Source organism: Dipodomys merriami, unplaced genomic scaffold, assembly GCF_024711535.1.
Source record: "Dipodomys merriami isolate MVZ:Mamm:240054 unplaced genomic scaffold, mDipMer1.0.p SCAF_4, whole genome shotgun sequence".
Lineage (NCBI taxonomy): Eukaryota > Metazoa > Chordata > Mammalia > Rodentia > Heteromyidae > Dipodomys > Dipodomys merriami.
In genome coordinates, this window is record NW_027205603.1 from 38,111,386 (window position 1) to 38,135,147 (window position 23,762).

The 23,762-nt window shown below is 36.4% G+C and overlaps 1 protein-coding gene across 1 annotated transcript in view; it reads right to left on the minus strand.

The window, feature by feature from the left end:
- The window catches only part of Cyp7b1 (cytochrome P450 family 7 subfamily B member 1), a 164,084-nt gene that overhangs the window by 6,924 nt on the left and 133,398 nt on the right, over positions 1-23,762 (minus strand). The window contains exons 3-5 of the mRNA XM_069990811.1: positions 16,496-17,086; positions 15,831-16,037; positions 5,719-5,894 (exon numbers count right to left, since the gene is read on the minus strand). Of these exons, the coding sequence (XP_069846912.1) occupies positions 5,719-5,894; positions 15,831-16,037; positions 16,496-17,086 (974 nt within the window). The remainder of the gene's footprint in view (positions 1-5,718; positions 5,895-15,830; positions 16,038-16,495; positions 17,087-23,762) is intronic.

The window sequence follows — 23,762 nt, forward strand, 5'->3', positions numbered from 1 at the left end:
TGAGTATAAACATACAAGTGTATGTTTATGCAAGAGGAAAAAGTGTATTTTTAAGTGATAGTTATAGTTGCAGACATGGCTCAAGTGGTTAAAGCATTTGCCTAACAAGATTGAGGCCCAGAGTTCAATTTCCAGTACTGCTAAAACAAACCATCAAAGAAACAAACACAAAATAAGCCCAAAGAACAAAAAAACAATAGTTAAACTCTTGAAGAAAACATATTGAATGAGAAAATAAACATGTAGAGAATGAGAAGTAATCAAATATTCATTGCTTCTGAACAGTAGCAACGGTACAATATTGAAGACTTAAAATTAAGATTAGATACAAAGACCATTTTGTGGATAGAGAATACGTTTTTTATATATGACAGAAGATGATTGCATAAGATCCTAACTCATGTTTTTCAAATACTATGTTTAGTTCAGTTCAATATGGCTTTTTTTTTTTAGCACTTCCGGCATGGCATAAAACCTGGTTCTGGTATACTATATGAATGTTATGTCATACACTCAATTCATAATCTGATTGTAGGAAACCAAATGAGACAGAAGATCTGACTCTATGATTCCCTAATAATAGACAAAATCTGCCAGTGTTTTGAAGGGATGACTAAGGAGCTGCACTGTTGGATCTGGCTCAAAGTCCTTGTTGACAGCCAGATGACAAAGTACAGAATTCCCTCCCCATCTCCATGACTAGGGGTCAGATCAGTTGTGAGCTGTAGCCAGCTAGTGGAAGCTTGTGAGGAATTGTGTGCACTTCTTCTCAACTCTGTGTTCAAGGGCATCCCATTCAGTAACATTAATTCACCAAGGATGGTAGTATGGACGTGATGAAAGTGGAAAGACATCCATCTCTGGTTTCAGTATGTTAGGTATGTGGTATCAACGTATTACGGCTTAAACCTTTTCACATGAAGAATCTGGCTATAAGAAGACAGTTAGAAGTCCTAGTCGCTATACTGTAGGCCTTTAAGTCAAGGTACTTTTTATTCCCGTGTATCCATCATGTCTCTTACAGTGCCTTGGATTTAGTAGAAGTTCCAAGCATATTTCCTTCTTCAAAGTTGACTGATGAACATCTCTATTCCAATTTGAGATCTAAGCAAGTTTATTTGGATATAATTAGTCTATTCCAAGAATAATGATAATAATCAACATCAATAGGCTGATTATTCTAGTAAGTTTTAAGACTTTTTTAAAAGGCCTTTTACATTCATTTATCATTATGTCCTAACTCTATTCTATTGTGTCCTAACTCTGAAGAGTAGCTAACTAGGGCAGAACTTCTTCCAATTATCAAGACCTTTAACTACAGAGCATGTGGGGGAATACTTCAAAGATTGTTCTCTCTCCTTCTCCTTCTCCCTCTCTCTCTTTCTCCCTCTCCTTCTCACTTTCCCTCTCCCCCCTCTCCTTCTCTCCCTCACTCCTTCTCTCTCTCTCTCTCTCCCCCCCTCTCAGTGCCAGTACTAAGACTTGAACTAAGGCTTTACACACTCACTTTGCATTTTCATTCAAGGCTGGCACTTTATAACTTGAGTCACAGCTCCACTTCCACCTTTTTGCTTCTTAATTGGAGATAAGAGTCTCACAGATTTGTGGCTGAATAGGTGTTGAACTATGATCCTCAGATCTCAAATCTCCTGCATATCTAGGATTACAGGTGTAAGCCACCAGCATGTGAATGGCTGTGCTTCTTTACATGAGGTGGTAGCACAGTGATAACACATTGTCACCTTAATGGTGGCTCTCTATTCTCTATAGTCCAATAATGTAGCCAGGACTTTATTCCTTAGCCCTTCTAGACGTAGAAAAGTGACCAAGTTTGGTCTCCATAGCTCCAGTTCACTGCATTTTGGCAGAAAAGAAATCGTCATTCACTTCTATAATCATTTGCATGATTTCTAGACAATAAAAGAGGTAAGTTTGAAGAAGACCTCAGAAAAAAATTAAAAACCCTACTTATTCCCTACTAGGTAATAAATAGATTAGTGGTGCTTCCTGGAGAAGCTTGTAAAGCTCTAGACAGAGAAGAAAGCAGCATCAAGAGGGACTGTTTCCTTTGCTCTCGCTCACTGTAAACTTCACTTTGCCAGTGTGTTTTCACACATAGGCAAAAGCCACAAGAATGCTGAATAGACAATAAGCTAAGCAATCAATATTCAAAAAATGAATCATCTTTAATACAGAAGTAACATGTTGTTAACCTGTGAGAAAATTAGATCTCAAACATTTTTCTTTTTTCTTTTTGGCAATACTGAGATTTGAAATCAGAGCTTCATACTTAGCAAGACTGGTACTGTACCACTTGGGCCATGCCTCCAGTCCAACTTTTTGCTTGTTATTTTGAAGATGGAATCTAGCAAACTTTTCTTTTTTTTTAATTTAATTTTATTTTATTTGAGAACATACTGTACAGAGGGGCTACAATTACATGGGCAGGATAATGCATACATTTCTTACCAAGCATTGCAGCCTCCTCCTTTGTTTACCCTTCACCTCCCTTCCCAGCCTCCCCCCTCCCCCCACCCAATTATACCCCCCTCCCCCCCCCCACACACCGACATTGTAAAGTTGGTTTTGACATGACATTTTGTACTTCTCATTGTGGAATCTAGCAAACTTTTCTACCAAGGCTGACTTGAAGCCATGATCCTCCAGATCTTAGTTTCCTGAGTAACTAAGATTATTGGCCAGTTCAGAATGTATCTATTAAACTTAAATGCCTCCTGGAGTCTCTTTTTACTGTAATTCATACTACCTCAATAGTATTATTGTATTTATAGATGACCCACTGCTTTATGTGGCCATTTTATATCCAGTCCCTATTTGAGTATTATCTGTCCTGATTTAAAGCTTTAACCACACTGTATTGCACTTTCAGTCCCTGATTCGATCAACTTTGATGGATAGCGTCCTGTCTTGTGTGGAGGACATTGAAACAAGGATGTACCACCACAGTGTATGTGCAGGTGACAGCGTGGGCAGCGGCAATTACCCTGGAACAGGGTGGGATTCAGGGACACCATCAAATAAGAGATGATTAAAGGTGATTTTGGAGGAATAATTTGGAACTGGCTGAGCAAAAAATAAAATCATTTCAGGAATAGAGATGCATGTGCCAAAGCCATGAAGTATGAAGGAAAATCATAAGCCGTGGTGGAGTGCAATAGTCTAGAGTTCATTAGAGCGCTGACATTCAGAAGATATGCCTCATAAGGTTGAAAGAAACTATGTTCTGCTAAGGCTCTTGAGCTCTATGTCTTTCAAGAGCATCTATGACTGCATTCTGAGTTAGTCTCTCACATAGTTTTGCCCAAATAGCTACATCCCAGGCCTTATCAATCCATTTAAAGTCTATAGGGTAATAGTCAGGAACACAAGGCTCTGATGCACATTTGGGCTAGTGTTCCCAATGACACATGGCATAGGATAGGATTTTCTAGAATTTTCTTTTCTTCTTTACTATCAGTACATGATGTTTTGGTGATGGGGCATCTATTAAGTGAATATCTACTGCATCACTGCCAACCAAAACAAAGAATAAAAGAAATCCATGATCAACTCGTATGTGATTAGTCACTATTTTCACAGAATGAATAATCAGAGCAGGCCAAGTCATATAACTATGACTCCAAATTTTGTCGTGTCTTCTGTGCTAGGAATTATCAACATTGCACATTGAATTTCAAAGAAACAATGCTGTGACAAAAATTTAGCTAGCTTATTCTAGCATTAGTGCAGCATAATTGTTAATATAAAATCTAGGACATAATTGAGAGTATTTAGCAACCTAGAGCTACCCTAATGAGGCTAAATCAGTATTCACAATACTACAAATTTTTCTCTTCTGAGAGTTAGAGGTAAATGCTTCTTATTACTATTAAGATTAGTCAGTTTATTATGCAATATTTGGGTATTGTCACTTAGTAAATTTGCATGGTGATGGGGGGAGGGGACATAAATGAAAATGTTTACAATGTTTTTGTTGTTGTTGTTGTGTGTGTGTGTGTGGAGGTGTGTGTGTGTGTGCATGTGTGTGTGTGTGTGTGTGTGTGGTGTGTGTTTTGTTGTAGGGCTTGAACTCAGGGCCTGAGTGTTGTCTCTGAGCCTTTCTACTCAAAACTAGCACTCTACCACTTTGAGCCACAGCTCCACTTCCTGTTTTCTGTGGTAATTAATTAGAGATAAGAGTTTCAGGGACTTTCCTGCCAGTGTTGACTTGGATTGTAATCCTCAGATTTCAGCCTCCTGAGTAGCTAGAATTCCATGCATAAGCCCGCAGTGCCTGGGAAAAATGTTTACAATTTTTAACTTAAAATTTTCCTTAACTTCTAAATCAAGTTGATTTTTTCTTTTTACTTATTATGGGGATATAGAGGGGTGAGAAATAGGATGAACACAGAAGCAGTTCCATAAAGATAGGACAACATGATAAACATATGTGGAGCTTTGTGGATAACCTGAATGTTGGTTTAATTACCATGAAATGACTAGAAATAATTACAATGAAAAGACTAAGTAGAAGTGGAGTCTGATGGAAAATTATAGTTATAAATGAAACTATTTTAAAACTTAATAGCTTTTCAGGTATAAACTGTTTATTTGCTTTAGATTGAAACTTTTTGAAATTGTAAATGTAAAGAGAAATCTTGTCTGCAGAACATTCAACAATAATGTTGCTAATAATCTATATCCTATTGCTGTCATTATTAGATAATGCTTCTGCTGAAAGGCATAGAAACCATATACATACTCCCCTACTATTAGAATATTTGCTTTGTTGATTAAATATATGCAAATTATGCTATTGTATTTGAAGTCTAGTGTCTTCCTACTTAGTTGCCTAATTCAGCTGGGTTGCAAAACATCTATCTTAGAAACCAAGTTTAAAGTAGCCCAGCTTTGAAATGCTCAAAAAGGATCACAGAAGTTTCCCTCTGGAAAAAAGTCAGTATGTATGCAAAGACTACGACTGTAGCAGCCACTGTACTTTGTGAGAAGCACAGGCAGAATGTGGCTTCCCTCAATTTGTATGCATGTCGTGATCTCTGAAGTGGTATTAAGGCATGAACCAAGGTGGATTAATTTCCAGACTTTGATGTTCATCAACTCGAGCTTCAGGAAAAACATACAAGAAGATGATACAATTACCCCCAGAGCTTCACCCATGAGCCGCAGCTTTACAGCCTCAAGTTTATAATGGATCTAGCTGGGGCACCTACCACTGGTTTTCAAAAAAACTGTGTTTGGGTTTATCTACAGTGATGATGTTAATTGAGTCAACTCTGTTTTGGAAATATTCTCCAAAATACAGTAGTTGAGTGTTATTTATTTTCTATCCAGCCTGTCAGTAGTTAACCTACCATGGTTTTAAATTCTCTACCAACAGTACCTAATTTGGGTCAAAACTTACTGATGGCTAAGGTACAATGCCCATTTCATCTGGAGTCTTGTCGTTTTATAGATTACACTATCTTTCGGAGATAGATCCTTAGGATAGATCCTTAGTTTAAAAAAGGCAAACTTTCCCATCAGAAGGAAGTAAAAAACAAGAAACCATCTCAAATTCTGCCTGTATCAATGTAGAGAGAGAAAGAGAGAAAGAGGGAGACACAGACAGACAGACAGACAGACAGACAGAATAAAAGAAAGAGGATGCATGTTTGCACAGCCTAAGAAGTAGCAGTGACCAGCTTGATGCTTACTTACCTCTGGAGCTTCAAAAACTTCAGGGTCATTATGTAGCATTGGAGGAAAAATGGCTATCAATTCTCCCTTCCGCAGACAGCAGTCACTGGTGTCAGAACTGATAATCAAATCCTCTTCAACAATACGAAATGCGCCGGAATGTGAACACAGTCGAAAGACCTCAAAAATGATGCTTTCTGAAGGAAATAAATAATAGCTTACTGAACTATGACTGACTGAGAAGTATTCTCAGTGGAGCACTAAAGTTCATTACCAATAGACTTGATTAAAGAGGAAACAATGTCTTTATCACATCCATGTACTTCACAAAGAAGCCAATGGTGACAGTTAAGGGTAAGGAGGTACACCCCAAAACAGCTAGGGTTCATTTGACAGGTGGGAGGTAGCCATATTGTCTTGGGTCAGAAAGCCATTGATCATGATTTTTGTAAGGGGGAATGGCCTATAGGAAAGAATGCCATGTTAGAGTATTCATATTATACATAAACTACATCCTACTGAGAGTACACTAAGGTGAAATATCTCACCAACCTGGAGAACAGCAATGCCTTTCGAGCCAATCTTTTCCACTTAATAACCACTTAGGTAGTTAATAGTAAAATAACTGTAGTTGTGCATTCTGAGACAGCTTGACACTTAATTTCTTTCATACTAGCTGTAAATAAAGCGTGAGTCAGCATTTGCTGGAAAAATTTCAAAAGGAAAATACTTTTTAATAGGATACAAAAGAAAACCACATTTTCCTTAGCATCTGCCACCATCATTCCCTGGAAGATTCCAGAAGCCGAATGTCCTTGCTTTCCCAGTGGCCTTCACCTTTTGCTCCTAGCACGACAGATTTTATGGCTAATTTCCGGCAATTTATCCTGGCAGTTTGAGGAGAAATTCCTTTGGGAATAATATGCATAATTTGCATAAATCATTCTGATAGCATGCATATCAGCGTGGAACTCCTGTCTAGGTCTGCATCTCTCCCTTCATAATCAAAAGTGACTATGTTTCCACCACCGTGAATGGGCCCTAGAATATAAAGCTTGAGTCTTTCTAATCAGCAATGTGGAAGGAACTCCAAATGGAGGTTCCCCCCGGCCCTTCACATTATAACAAATGGCTCTGTTTATGACTTACAATTTAGAATACACACACACACACACACACACACACACACACACACACACTCATATACACACACACAGAACTGGTGTTCAGGAGAATTCTGACACACTGAGTATCTAATTATTAGGTTATTAAAGGTAGGCTCCTCTTGAGGACTTGCATCCATCAAAAATAAAAACAGCTATTACTTCCATGAAATTTAAATCTACGTGTAGCTTGCATGGGGATAAGAGTAGCTTTGGGTGTCTTCTCCCAGGAGTTTTTTTTTCCTTAAGCATGCATTTGTCTAAAGAAATGAGGCTGCGGTCAGCTCTGGGTAGGCAGCAGGGTGATTCAATGTGACGTACAGTGAGGCTGTGCATATTCTCTTGGACTGCCTTCGTTATTATAATCAGGCAGAGTCAAATCGGTTTGCTGGTGATGAGGCCAGATAAGAACTTTGGTTTTGGAACATAGACTCTACAGCAGATAGCCACAAGGCACCTGACACGACAGATTTCAACTGGCAGGACACCAACGACCAACATTTCTATGGTGAAAAGCAACGGTTGCCTTTCCATGTACTGCTGCTGGCTCTGTTGGACCAACAAAGGATAGCATCATTTTAGCTTGTGGTGTGAAATGGTAGCTGACATATGTAGCAGTGCTGTTCACCCAACAAGTCCAGTAGGGGTGTGGGAAGAAGAAAATGCAAAACCAAAATAATGGTAGGTGGCTACTGTGACAGGGCAGGCATTTAACAATCCAAATAGCATAGTCACATCTGATTGGCCAGTGTGCTCTCGGGAAGCATGGCAGCTTGTGCCCACTGCAGTATCACAAATGACAATTGGGCAAGCATATCTTATGCAGAAGTTAATCACAATAATGGAACTCAAAGTGTGGCTCAGCAGTCAGATCGTAAGTGACAAATCTGTTTTACCTTCCAGTACCAGTTATGTGTGCAAGACGGGGTTGGCTCTTGCTCTGAGCAATCATGCCGATAATCATTAGGTGACAAAAGTAATGAGTTGCATTATTATCAACAATGGAGAGTTGAGCTTATGGGGCTCTGGAATACAACACAAAAGCCAGCAGCTTTTCCCACCAGCCCCAGTATGACTGTGGGCAGAACTATATGTTGTGAAGAATGACACACTGCACAATAAAAAAAATAACACAAATTGCAGCCTCTACTTGTAGTTGTCATAGTTGAGCAGACACCAGCCAGTGCCACTGACAGACCAGCTGGGTCCTGGGAGGACTTCCATGCTGCACCAGGAGGTACAGTAAATTATCCTGCACGGTAGAGCAACATCTGTTTCTGTGCTAGTGCCGAACAAACAAGGCAATTTAAAACATACCAAGGGATAACCAAGCAACAAATGAACATGACCCTCATTTTTTCTCCCTTCTCACACACGATGTGTTAAACTCCATTGTGCAAGCATTCCATGAAAGAGAAGCCAGCCTTTTTATTTGATAAGGTGTTGTCAGAGAGATTTTTTTGCATATTTCCAAAATGGAAAGAAAAAGCTTATAGTATTGTTATTCTTAGAATCTCCCTCCCCCCACGCCTCTATCTTCATTTCTTTTATACCAAAGCTAGCACTCAGTTCTCAATTTGCTCTAGAATTAAAAAAAAACTTTCCATATACTTATAAATATTCAGTCTTTAAACCTAATTTGCTATACTTAGTTCACATGCCTTCAAGCATTTGTCTTCCAATTTCCACTGAATAAATGCGTACTAATGAGAACTAGAGCAAGCTGCTAAGGCAAAGCTGGGTGACTTGGGTCTGGCCTGCCACCAGCTTGTGATAGGCGGGCAAATTGAGTTAAAATGAAAAGTCTTGTCAGCTGAAATTCAACATGGTAGCCAAACAGCTAGCTGTCAATCATACAGCCCAAACAAGGAACTGCAGGTAATAAAAGGTCACTGTGAATCGTTACTGCATTTGGCTTTCATATAGAAGTTAATTTTAATTAAACATGATTTCTATCTGTGTTTTACAAAACTTATTGTGCATAATAGATTGTTAATTTATGCTAAGATTTAGTGGGTATTAGAACCACTCTCATTATTAGAAGGCATTGTAGAAAAATGGCATTCAAGAATGCAAATATGTTGGGGATAAAATTTATTCCAGGCAATGTAAGGTGCCACAGATCGTAACTGTGATTAAGGCTGGCTCTGTTTTATTACGAATTGGGCTCTGCTAACTAGTATCCACAAGAAAATTTAAAATTCCCACGGTGAATGAATACTTCTGAGCCTGAACTAATGTCATCACCTGGCTAGGGAAGCGTTGTTTCTCTTTCCAGAATATGAAGGTAATTTGATTAAATGTTCCATCTCAGCAAGGGGCTGAGGAATGTTTTGAACTTCCACATAACAGAGGAAAATATCCAATGAAAGGACAAAATACAAATACAAATAGAATAAAGGCAAATACTCTTTCCCTTTTGCCCTCAGATCTCAATTCTGACTGGAATAATTGAACTTCCACATAACAGAGGAAAATATCCAATGAAAGGAAAAAATACAAATACAAATAGAATAAAGGCAAATACTCTTTCCCTTTTGCCCTCAGATCTCAATTCTGACTGGAATAATTGACAGATGATTCTCATTTGCACAGTTAAAGTGCTAAAGCAGATCATGACTATCAATAATGCATATAACAAAGCAAACACAAATAAGCACACCGGGTTTTTGCCTCATACTTAGGCCATGTCTCTGTGTGTGGAATGAATGTACTGTGACACAGCCAGGCTGTTAATTTGGGTCATCTTAATGATTGGTGCAGGCTGGCATGCCATCTGATTAGCTATGGTGATCAGTGGATAGCTGGGATGGCTAGAGTGAAATGAATAACCAGGCCCGGATGCAGTCACTGGGGTTGACACTTGGTGAGTCTTTAAAGAGAATGTGGATGGGTAAGGAGAAAGAGGCTTAGATATGAAGATGGTGTGCTCTGGAAGGTGTGATGACATGGAGGATGGCTCACAAAGTGTGTCTCTAGGTAGATGAAATTACTTTAAGTTGAAGCAAAAAAAAGTTACAATTTTTGGCTCAACAACTGTATATTTGGATAAGGCTAAAAATAACTGTGAATTGGTACAAATGCTTACCTGTACATTGCTTTTCAGACATAACCTCTAGTCTACTGCTAAGCACATAAACATAGAGTCAACATGTACATATTCAAGAAGCATTGGTCAAGGCCCTCCTCTGTTCAAAGCATTGGGTTATTATTGCTGCTGGTTAGCAAGGGGAGGCCAACATATGAATCTGATCTTATATATCTGATCATGTATATAGCAATAGGAATCTGATCATGTATATAGCAATCTGGGAATTTCAAGGTCAAAAGGTGCAAATAAATAGGAATGCTCCCAAGATCCCACTTAAGATACAGCAGAATTTCATTTTAAAATTTACTTTGATAATAGAAAATAAAAATCATAACATTTATCATGTACAAAAGGATGCTATACACAACATTGTGGTATGGCTCCATCAATCTCATTAAGATATGCATCATCTCACATCTTTAAAAATTATTTGTGGTGAAAAGCTTAACATATCTTTCGCCAAATTAATATTGCATAACTTATGGTCTCCTCTTCCTCCCTTTCTTCTCTCAATTCCTTTAAAATGTTATGCATTTTCTGTTTGTGTGTCATACATAAGGGTATTGTCTTTTAACATGCCAAAAGAATTCAACTGCTTCATGTGCCTCTTAAAAAAGTCCCAGAACTGAATGTGCTATTTGTCTTGGATGAGTAGAAAGGAACTCTCATTTTCTGTGCTTCAAACAGAAATTTTTCTGTGCTCCTTATGTACTTTTAGTGATGCTCTGTGGGGGCAGAGAAGGAATAGAATTTTCGAAATAGTATCTCTACTGACTCTTTTTAAGCTTTCTGATACCCTAGACTTTCTCAGTCACTCTGGTTACCCATTATAGTTATCTGACATTGTAAAACAAATGAACAAACAAGCACTCCATGGCAAACCAATGGAATCCAATCCAATGCATTAACTAAAATCTTTAAATTAGTGATTTTGAACTTTGCTGCCCCCTCTCCAACTGAGTTTTTCTAGCTATCTGCCCTTACCTTAGAATAATGCAATCAGGAACAGAGATGAGAAGTTTGTAATCTCACCAGATACGGAAACAAAGGCTGAGAAGCATCATCTTAAGCCCCTTTCTAAAAAGTCTCACATTTCTTCATCCTATTCCCTTGCAGTTGATTGTTAGAATAAATAGAATAATTGGCTACTATAATTAGCACTTAAGTTCCCTTTCAAATAGCTTATTTCTTCTGGCCCAGTCTTAGTTTTGTGCTAGCATAAAAATAATGAACATCCAAATCAATATTTCTAATTTAAAAAACAGCTTCTATTTTTTTTGTATAACATAAATATCTCAGTGCCTCCATGTGCAGGTTTCTGATGTACTCTTTGGTGAAAGATACTTTTTTCCCTCCATCTCCAGTTAGAAGGGCCTCCCTTATACATGGTTAGGGATGAGAGTTGGTGGAAGGATGCTGGTCCAGCATATATAGGAACCTGGGTTCTATCCTTAGTATACATAAAAAAAATGTTCCTACTGCAATATAATTTATGATTCATCTATTACCTCATCAGGAGAGAGGACTTTAGCTAACTTCACAATGATCTGAATTATTTAAGTAATCATGTTTACAAATACACAATTATTTATAATATTGAATAATTACTTTTCCAAAATAATTGCCATAATCATGACAAACATGTCACAGAAATATAGAATTGCAGAAATATATGAAATTTTTGAGGTGGGAGGGACACAAGAGGACTCTACTGTCTTCGTATTTTTTCTGTAAGTATCAAACTATTCTAAAGTGAAACCTTATTTTTATTTTAACAAACATCAGCGAAGTTCTAGTGTGGAACTGTAGCTTTACCTTAACCACATATTCTAAGGATTTGAGAATCAGTGATAAAAACCATCTAGTAAAAAGAACTGGTCATGCTCTCTGATGCATATTTTATTGCAATTTTGCCTGAGGTGCTAGTGATTGTTGTATGGCAATGAAAACAGGCAGGCTCCACATTAACTTTTAAGTTTGCTATTTAATTGTATGATTAGGATTCATTCCCTAATCTTTCCAAGCCCTGTTATTCAAGGATTAGGAAAAAATACTCATACTTGAAAAGTTAAGTAAGCTAAGATATATAAAGGACTTACTAAAGTGAAATCATTGGTACTAGTATTAGGCTAGGCTGTAGTTCAGCAATAGAATGCTTTCCAAATATATGTGAGCCACTGCATTTAATCCCCAGCAGAGTAAAAATGAAGTACAACAAACACAAACATGATTATCCATAATATCTTATCCGGAAGTTAGTAAACTCAGATAACTTATCTTGATATAGCTCCTATTTCCTGGCATTGTCCTGGTGCACATCATGGCTGGCTTTACTGAATCAAAATAGAAAGTTCTCTTTTCTTTCAGTTGTGGCAAGGAAAAAAAGATGACCAAGAGGTTTGGGGTCAGATAGGTGTGAGGAGAAAGATGTGGCTATGGTCAGAAAACCTGAGTGAAAATTTGTGTCTCTCCCCTTTTACTACTTCCATACCCTTAGGCAAATGATTTAACATCCTACTCATTTTCTTATCTGTAGAAACAGTGATAAAATAATAGCAGAAACACTTGCTCAGAGAATGTAAGTAATTAACCCATGAAGTAAGTGATGAAGCTGCTTTGAAATATTGAAATTATTCATAGAAAGTCATATTTTACCATACCTCTGTTTTACTCCAATATCTGCATGAGAATTGGGTCAAATTCAGAATATGCCATTGAAAACAAATAGATGACTGGAATTTACCTCAGCTGTTCAGGAGTTATGATTCATTTTCCCTTATGTTTTTATTAAAATTGTATGATATTTTCTCTAACAATGCAAGATTACTTTTGTGGACAAGGTAGATTTGAATATGACGCTGGTTTGGTTCACAAAAAAATCAAAAAGGAAGAAAATAATATGGAATTTTCAGGGGTTTCATACAGGTTAAATGTCATTTTGGAGAAAACCTTTACTGATTCGCTACCCTGTAATATCATGTTGTTTACATACCTTTATCGGGTATCCTATAAGAAGTAGTAGACATTAAAATTATTAGCTACCAATTTATCAGAATTTCTATTGTAGAGCATTGTTCCTGTATCAACATTTAGCTTATCTTCATCTCTCTGTGTCTCTTTTCTTTTTCCTTGACCCATATTTGAAATCCAAAGTTCTAAATCATGCCTTCATTCCAGCTTTTATTGCTAGAAAAATTGATATTAAAAAAACTTTTCTCAAGTTCTCAAGCTTCCTTTCTATAATCTTTTCCTATTTGGATTTTTAGCCCTAAGTAACAATTAATCCAAACCTCATTACACTTATTAAATCATATAAATTTAAATTTAACCACAGAGATCTGCACTAAACATTAATAGATCCTTTTAATGGAGTCATGATAAACAGAATCTTCACTTAGCAAGACACATAAATTACAAAAAAACTATGTTTTCTTTGTTTGAAAGGTAAGAGTAGACTGGTTTTAAAGAGAGATTCTCAAGAGTGATAAAAGCACAAAGCTCTCATAGCCTCTTGCAACAAATGATAGTTTTGAATTAGTTTAACAGACTATGACATCCCCACTCCCTTTTCAGTGCTGCTTCATCAGAGTGTGCTGGCATGCAAATCTCTGCATAAAGAAGAATCTCTTGTACTATGTCAACATAAAAAAATCTCTTCCTAGTTAAAAAAATGCAGCATTCATTTTATCATTGTAATAGTTTCTCTCATAATGATAAAGACTCACAACCCTCTTTTTAAAAAAGAGACTGTATTTAAAACCCATTCAACTCTTCCCTTAAGGAGATGAGAAGACGAGTACATATCATGTGGTACATTGTGAATATCTAGTTGTATGACTTTTGCCTTTGTACAGTGTAGGTTCCTTCAACACAGAGAAATATTCATGTTTGTACTATTACTAAGTGCGTAGTTTATCTGTTGTGTGACTGATTCATAAAAATGTACTCCAATCTGATTAAACTTTGTAGCAGATGAATATATATATATCCCGAAAGATCATCAGCTCCATCATTTCAATTCTCTTAATAAACAACACTGGCCTCTGCTGGTGACAGAGGTCATGATGAACCTTGCTGGCTACTACTGAGTGCTGACTACCCTTTGTCTAGGTGGATCTCAGCTCACAAGAGATTTCTGTTGCTCTGTTACTTGTTGGTTGGTGACAGCAAAGCTGTAAATATATGAGAGCTACAGGAATGATCATCTGAAAAGATGACTATGGATTCAAACAGATCCAAATTATTAGCTCTACAGTTTGCTATTTCTTCTGATCAAATTAATTCAGATACTTCTGTTTTAAAAGATTATTGAAAAATAATCTTTTGTTTCCATGACAAGAGTTGGGAGAGGAAAAAAAGAATTGACAAATTTCAACTAAAGTTTTCACAGTAATACTTATGAACAGAATACAAAGACATATTTCTTAAAGATTACTTGCATTACATCCTGGTATATCTCATCTAATTAAGAAAATACAATGGAAAGTGCATGATTATATAGAGAATTCAGCCTGTATCTTCATAGAGACTGTAAATATTCTTTCCAGAAAAGTACTATATATCCGAGTGGAGGCAACTACCCAGATTTTACATAAGTTTTGAATATTTGTTCCTTAACAATTCTGCAAAGAAAAATAAATATTTGGATTTTAATAATATTCAAATTATTTTAATTCTTGATCTAAGTTCCTTTGCTAAAATATGTCAAACACAGTAAACTGCAAGGTGACACAGTTTTATTTAATGATCAAGGTACATTTTTGCCATTGCCTCTGACACTGATGAGTCTTAGTCTGACCAGTGGGAGCAACTTGTGTAATACTTGGAACATTCTTCTCAATGCCAACTGGTGGTAAAGGGTGACCAAGATTGAGAGAGCCTTTGCTCTTAGAAGTTGCCAGTGAAGAAACCAGAATGTATTGAAAAAATAAAAAATGAAGGCCAACATAGGCTAAAATATTAGTATCTACAATGTCTGAAAAAAGAGAGATGAATAAGCATTCTTCCTGCATTTCTCCAAAGGAACTTGGAATTTTGTGAAAAGTATCCTTAAATGAAATATTAATTCAGAGAAAGCACAGACAAATTCACTGATGGGGAATTTAACTGGGAATATAAATTCAGTACAAGATTAAAGAGCCTTCTCAAAGGCGGTAAAGAAGAATAAAGTCCACAGTAATCACAGCTCATGTCATACATGTCTAGGCCTATGTAGGAACAATGGCAAAAAATGAAATACTTGTCCTACAGACCTCAAATGTCTTTGAGATAGGGACCATAAACATCTCATTAATGAGCTAATGTTATAAAATATAACTGCTTTAGATGGAGTCTTTGGTATGTGCTTTTTTTCTCTTCCCTCCTTTCTTCTTTTCATATTTCCTTCTTTTTTTGTGTTTTTAAATCATTAAATTCTAGTAAAGGATTTTTGCAATAGTTTTGAGAACCAACCATATACTGACAACACTGTAAGGAAGAATAAATACATTTGCACACAAGTTGCCTCTCTGAAATTCTTTTTCAATCACAAATCCTTTTCTTGTCAAGATAGTACTGCAGTGTTTGGAAAGCATTAGCACACTAACAGATGCTCAGAATCAAATGACTTAATAGGCATAAACTTTTTTTCCCCCAAATAATTGCAGAGCTTTGGTTTAGCCTTTTGCATACCTCGCATAGTTAATTACCTAGGACTTAATGTTTACATGCAATGAGTGTATCTACAGCTATAAACTACATAATTTATAATTGATGTAAATGGGTGTTATTATGTCAATTAGGCAGCTGTGTCCTCCACCTCTTGGTAAACAGCTATGAGTGATAAACTGAGTTTGTAGAGAGGTACCTTCTTTTCTTCATAACAGATAAAAATAAATTACCTAGGTATACCAGGCTGTCCAATTGTTCTCTGCTGAGGTGGATGGAAAATCCAGACCCTTTCTTTTGACCTGTTGACTGCAGAAAATGGTCAATTTCATCACGCAGTGCTTCCATAGCTTCTGGGTGCCGGAGAAGATAATACATTGCCCAGAACATAGCTGGAATAGTGTTTGCCACAGAGGCCCAGAGAAAGGCAAAATGATGTGCTGGGAGAAAATAAGTGAAAAGGAAGATTAATAGCGTTTATTACACTGATTAGATTTGCAGTGTGCTAATTAAAAGATGTTAGGACACAGACCCAGCCAAGGATCAGTGCATGCTAATGAGAACCAATAGGCTTCTGAAGTCTAATTTTCTGCTTAATGAGAATAGTTTAAAATGTAATGTGTGTGTGGAGGGGGCAAGAAGGTGGGGGATGAGATAAGAGGAGTAAATGCAGCTTAGTTATACTCTTTCTCATTATCGTCATTAAGTATCTTGTTTTACCACCTCAGCAAAAAAAAAAATCAATTATCATAGAGGGTTGTTTCAGAGTAAAACATTTTACCATTAGCCAATTAGAAAGAGCATAAAAAATTTCAAGGTCGCCATCTTATCTTTTTATTTCAAAGGTGTACTGTAAATTATTTTATTTAAGGCAAGTAATCATTCAGAAATTCCTTACCTCCTATTTCAGTGTCCTCAAGATTATAGTATTTCTCCAGGATATTTTGCCTCTGTTGAACAATTTCTGACCATCCTTGTATGTGAGTTAATTTCTCCAAGGTAAAAAATTGTATAAGTTTCTTCTGCATAGATTTGGCATTTCCTATAAGCTCAATGGGTATGTCCGATGTTATGTATAAGAACTTGTCATCAAAGTTTACAAAATCGTCTCTTAGCTCACTGATTATTTTTTTGCTATCATCAGCAAGAATTTTTCCATATATGGTTGCAAATGTGAGCTCAAATATTACCGACCTGCAGAATGTTAATATTTGAGTTGTGTTCCAATTTTTGCTTTCTCCTAATTGTATATCAACAATTTGTTTTGCATTCTGGAGTATATTTTCCAAGAGTGTTTCCAAAGGTTTGCCTTGCAAATACTGATAGACACCATGAAGGTCACGGTCAAGGTCATCATTTTCTAGCAACTTCTTGACAGAAAATACTTTTGCTGCTAATTTTCTACCAAATATTTGAAAGCTTAGTTGTCTGTGATATTTCAATAATAACTGGTACTGGAAAGGGTCCAGAACAAAGGTTATATATTTTCCTAAAAAAAAAAAAAAGGATATGAGTTCATTTGACAGCCAAACAAAAATACTTACCTTAAGTCTGAAATACTTTTATATTAAAAATACCCTGTTAACTAAGATGCAAAAAAATTTTTTACGTTTCCTTTTTTAACATTAATTAATTTTTTTGTGAAAATACTGTACAGAAGGGTTACAATTACATGGGCAAGGTAATGAGTACATTTCTTATCAAACATTGTAGCCTCCTCCTTTGTTTCCCCTTCCCATCCCTTCCCATCCTTCCCCCACCCCCCCACCCAATCCTCCCTGTTCCCCCACCCCACGCCCCAACCCCTAAGTTGTATGTTTCCTTTTTTTTTATTGTGAAAATACTATACAGAGGGGTTACAATTACATAGGCAAGATAATGAGTACATTTCTTATCAAGCATTGTAGCCTCCTCCTTTGTTTCCCCTTCCCATCCCATCCTCCCCCTTCCCCCCCAACCAACCTTCTCTCCCCACCCCCCCACCAAAGTTGTAAAGTTCGTTTTCAACATAATGACTTGTACATCTCATTGTTGCAATGGGTCCATCTGTATCCCTACTTAAACGATTTGTTTTTTCCCTTCCCCTCCACAAATTATAACAACATCAAATACAGTGAAAGCAGGGGTTATACCGTGGGGGAGGGACATACAAAGCAACAAAGAAATAATCTTATAAATGTGTTAGAAACAAGCGCATGAAAGAAAAAAAAAACATTTGAATACATATCTTAGGGTTCATTTCCCTAACATCAACTTATCTGACCTTTTCTGCTTGACTCAGACATATACTAGTTATTACAAATAAGGGAAACCATGGGACCTATGTTTCTTTGGGCCTGGCTTACTTCACTTAATACAATTTTTTCCAAGTTTCTCCATTTCCTAACAAATGGGGCAATGTCATTCTGTCTGATGGAGGCATAGAATTCCATTGTGTATATATACCACATTTTCTTGATTCATTCATCTACTGAGGGGCATCTGGGTTGGTTCCATATCTTAGCTATGGTAAATAATGCTGCAATAAACATAGTCGTGCTGGTAGCTTTAGTGTGGTAAGACACAAAATTTTATACAAATCTATTTCCTTCAGAAGTTTATTACCTGTTTGCATTAAAATTCAAGATAGTGTGAAAAAACTCTAGAAACTTGAGGTTGTTTCCTGCCATTCTAAATTACCATTGATAAGACACATCCAGTCTTTATTTTAACTACAGTATTCAAACATTAAAAATGTTCTTAACATAATCTCACAATTTCTTGATGTTAACATTTGAATTTTCCCAACAAAACAACCAATAAATTGGTCAGATGTCATTCCATTACTACTTGTACTTGATAAAAAGCTTTTTCATACCTGATACCACCTTTGTTTTGGTCAGATACAATTTTAACTCAAATACACGATAGTGCACTCACAAACATTTAATTTACAAAGAAACATCTAGTCCAATACTAGCAAAAGATCATAGATAATAACATTTTCATTTTTGTACATGAGAATATAGTTGCTCAAAGAGATTTGGGAACTTGTTTCCAGTGACATACCGACTTTGAGGAACACAGGATTCCAAAGTAGATCCTATCTACTCATTTCATTCATAAATGCTTTTAACACTTATTGGGATCTTCACACTTGATTGGGTATTTTTTAATGTGAAGCAGATTTTTATTTTTTACATATTTAGACTTAATATACCATTTAAAAGAATAAGTCAGATTGTTTTCCTGTACTCTAAATGGAGTTGGGGGACACATTCCAGCAACACACATACACATACACTCACATGCACATATACTCATATATACACATATGGAGAGAGAGAAATCGTTTACTAAAGGTATACAATAAATGCTAAGTTTTCTTTCTTGGGGTGACTGATATGAGGAGTCTTTGTAGCATGGTGGAAGGTATAAAACATAGAAACATAAATAGTCATAAAATCATTTCTTTCCTATGAGAGCCCAAAAGTGTGCTAAAGTGGTCACACTGATTATCCTTCCATTCTTCTTAAGTATTTGAAAACCCATACTGTTGACCATTCTTTACTATTGCTGTCCTGCCCTCAAGAACCTGAGAAACCATCCAGGAAATAATTCAGGCATGTAAACAGTTAATAGTAGGTTGTAAGTATTAAATGATATCGAAAAGGTGGGCATTAGCTCCAGGGAAGATGGAATCTGTCAGGCCTGATGGTCTGGATGATTTAATCAAGGTCAGATAAGGATTGGCAGGATTTCTGGAATGTCCCAGATTCACTGTTCATCTTCTTCTTTCTTCTCAACAGCTCTACAAGGTCACCTTTGGACAAGAAAGGAATAGCTTTACTTGCTGCCAAGTTTCCCTTTGGATTTCACCAAAATGATGCTATCTTCTTATTCCATAGAATCTTGGGGGAGAGTCTCTCTATCTTTTGGAATCTCTCAGTGACTTACATGGGAGGATTGTCAGTAGTACTGGATGTTCTCATATTAACTGTCTACATGCATAGACACTCCCTGGGTAGATTGTCAGAACTTGAGCACAGGAAGAGACAGTAAAAGAGCAGATAACAACCTATGCTACAAGGGTAAGGTCCTGAAATGGTCTTTTCTAAAGTAATTTTAAAATTATTTTTGTGAGCACTGCATTGACTACATTTAGCCCCTCTATATACCATGTTTCTCTGTAGCCACCACCATCTCCACCACCATAACTACTCACCATTCCCATTGCCACTCCTACCACCACCTCTACCTTGGTTGGGGCCTTTTCTCCTTGAGGCATGAAGATGTAATGAAGCCATTGAGTCACGATGCACAGAGACAGGACAGAGGGGGAAAAATATTGGAACAGGAACAGAACGTAAAATTTACTATAGATTCCCTCAGGTTTTTCATTAAGGGTTCCTTGAGTTGAGGATATTTGTCTTTTCTATGTATCACTTTTTTTCTAACTTAACTGATTAAAAATTTATAGTGCTTGCTCAAAGTATAGACTCCTGAAAAATTCTGATACATAATGTCTGGAGTAAGACTTACAAGTCTTACTTTTGAATAGATTCTCAAGTGATTCTTATAGGGAGACACCTAATGAATGAAACTATGGTCTACCTCACAAACCTGGCAAGTACCTTGGAGATGTCCTAGCTCAATGCTTGTGTTTATCTGGTAAGAGGAGGAAGGGGGTGGGGGACTGGGAAGGTATCTCAGTGGTAGAGCGCTTGCCTTTCATGCATGAGGCCCTGGGTTCAATTCATCAGCACCACATAAGCAGAAAATGCTGTAAGTGGCATTCTGACTCAGCTCGTAGAGCGCTCAGCTGAAAAGCTGAGGGACAGCACCCAGGCCCAGAGTTCAGGCCCCATGACCGACAAAAAAAAAAAAAGAAAGAAAGAGGAGGAAGGCAGAGACATAAAGCAGGAAAGATTCTACTGCCATTTTAGTGGCAGTACTTGAACAAGAAGTTTCCCTGTACCTTCTTTCCTCACACAGTGTTGTCTTCTAATTAGACATACCATGTTGCTAATATTCAAAGATAACATTTAATAACTCTTCCAATAGTATACATGGTTTAGATGATTCTAAAAACTTAAATCTCTAGTTAGTTCTTTTCTCCATTTCATCATCTTCATTGTCTATGTAAATGAGTACAGCTTTCTTAGATGAAGAGCTATCATTTGTAATGTATGATAACTCATGTCATCACCGAAAATTCAATTCAATTTGGTATAGATATTTAAGATATTTCTCAGCCATATTATAGAAACAGGACAAAGTGTTTTTGTTTTTATATTTTAAAATTTCTAAAAATGAATAATAATACACTGAATTTTATTCACTCCAGTTCACCTTGATTCATTTAATGAAGCCAGACAATCAGGAATGAATAAGCTGGAAGTAACTACTTATTTTGGTCAGGTAGCAAAACTCTTCTTCAAAGCAACTGGATTTCCTCCACCTCCTTTCCTCCCTCTATTTTCCTCCTCCCTCCCTCCCTCCCTCCCTCCCTCCCTCCCTCCCTCCCTCTCTTTCCTTCCTTCCTTCCTTGCTTGCTTGCTTCCTTCCTTCCTTCCTTCCTTTCTTCCTTCTTTCCTTCTATATGAGGCCAGTTAAAAAGATTCAACTTGTTTGGGGCAAACTTCATATCACCTAGTTTACCACTGCAGCTTAATTAAATAACAGAATCTACCTGACAAAGAATTGGGGGAAAATGTCACTTTTTTATTTTGCAAAATATATAATTTTAGGCCATACTATGTATTTTTATTGGTAGTGATTGATACTTTCTCCTTTTACCAAATAAAAATATTTTGCTAAATATTTAAGAAGTTATTTAAAAAGTATTCCTTAAAATTTAGAGTGTATGGAAGGTGTGATTTGGAAACACACAGTATTTAGAAAATAATGTGAAACTTTTTCTAATTTTCTACATTTATCAAAATCTAAGTGTATAGACAAAAATATATTCAGACTGAACAGCATGAACTACCTATTATTGGGCCTCTTGAACTACAAGTTGGATGCATATCAGAGTTTCGTTTTGTCTACAGGTCAATAGACATACGAATTGCCTTTCTCTTCTTCAACCTCCCCTAACTTCTCTTTCCCAATAATAAGAAGAATATGAAATTCATTTAAAATAAAAGGATAAATGTTAAATATGGAAAAATTGGATTAAAGTTAACAATTCTTAATATATATTTAAAGCATTTTTTGCATTCTTAATTTTCTTCAACATCAGTGCATTATGTTCTACTTTATCGGATTGAGATATGGCTAGACAATTTTATTTTTTTGGATTTTACTTTTCAAGTGGGTTTGGAAGTACTAATAACCCTGGAGATGTTAGCTGGCTCTCCAACTTTTAATCTTCAGTATAAACAATTTAAGCTAAGTTTTCCAAAATTAATATTAATTTAAACCATCTGTCCACCATCTGCTAATGTGAGATGCAAAACCAGAGTTTCTTTGTGATCTTTAATCAGACAGGAAAACACATATACATTTGGAAAATGAATTTAAATTTCCTAACAAAGGAAATCTTCTGAAAAGTTATTTTGAAAGCAGTGTATTCTTGGAGGGAAATTAACTTTGGCCCCATTGTGATTTTATGCAAATAAATGCCAAGTGTCAACAAGCATGTTGCTTAGTTCACAAAGACCAAAAGGTAGAAGCTATATTTTTCTATATTTTCAAGAGAGAAGAAAACACTGTTAAAAGCTACTTTGAAATATTCATTTAAGGAATTTCAGGGTTTACATTTGCCCAAAATTTGGATGTCAAAATGGGGCTCATATCTGTAGAAACACCGTAGAAAATCATTCTTTCGCATTACATTGGAAATGGGTCTTACATTTTTAATGCCTACCTTGCCAATTATTTCAGTCAGTTCTTTATTAAGGAGCTGACTTATTATTTTTAATTCTATCATTTTTGTATAAGCTGTCCATAATCCTTTACTAAGTCAATGGTCACTCCCCTTCCTTCAAAATTACCTTTAAAAAGGTAAAGCTACATAATTCAAAATATGGTGACAAATCTACCTTTTCACCTGATGCTTTACATACAAGAAATTTTACATCTGGATCATTATAAATTGAATATTGATATTTTCAGGTCTAATATTTGGTGTCATACAGTGATATAGCCATGAGAATCCAGGATACCTATTTGACTACTCAGAACACAAATTCCAATCAATAAATATGAGACAGAGTTTAATCTTCAAGTTGTTTTTCTATAATTATAAAATTTTAGTCTCTGTGTTTTGTTGTTTGGGAGATTTCTTTTTATTCTCAAGTTGAAATGATTTGTTAGAGTGGAATATGAGCCAACTGTCTATTTTAAGAGAATGAGCACCTTTACATTCTCCCCCTTCTTATTAGGGAGATTTCACTAGTTGCTGACAATGATGTACAGTAGACTTTTGCTGGAGTGACATCTAGGGAAAATGATGCTGCTGCACCACCACACAAAACCAATTAGAGAACTATTTTCTACGACAGGTCACGAATTTCTGTGGTTTCTCATGAAAAGATGTAGCTTTTAATTTCTTTATTAAGATGACACTCATGTCCCTTGAGACTCTGGAGAATGACAATCATTTGCTCATCATACAAGAATGTACAGTCACTGAAGTTACATTGTGGGACAAGAGTAGTAGACTTTGCTCTTAATTTTCAAAATGAGCTATTTGGCAAACTGATTATTAGTACTGTGTCCATTAACAGGGTTTCTTTTATTTTATGGATTCTATTGAAAATATTTTTATTATTCAAATATTATATGCACAAAAATTATGTAGATGAACATTCACAGACATGGAGTTCAATTCCAAATCTCCATTTCAACCACATATATTATTCTGTACACTCATGTTGAAGCTCAGCCCACAGAAATGAGATATACGATGGCCACTGCTTCCTACAGAGTAACAGATAGGATCTGCCAAACAAACGTGAAGCTCAGCATTGTCGTTCTTATTCTTAATACCCTGTGTACATGTTATCTAAAGATGTGTCATAATCAGCATATTTCCTTCCCTTCCCTCCCTCCCTCCCTCCCTCCCTTCCTCCCTCCCTCCCTTCCTTCCTTCCTTCTTTCCTTCCTTCCTTCCTTCCTTCCTTCCTTCCTTCCTTCCTTCCTTCCTTCCTTCCTTCCTGAACTACCACTTGAGCCACAGC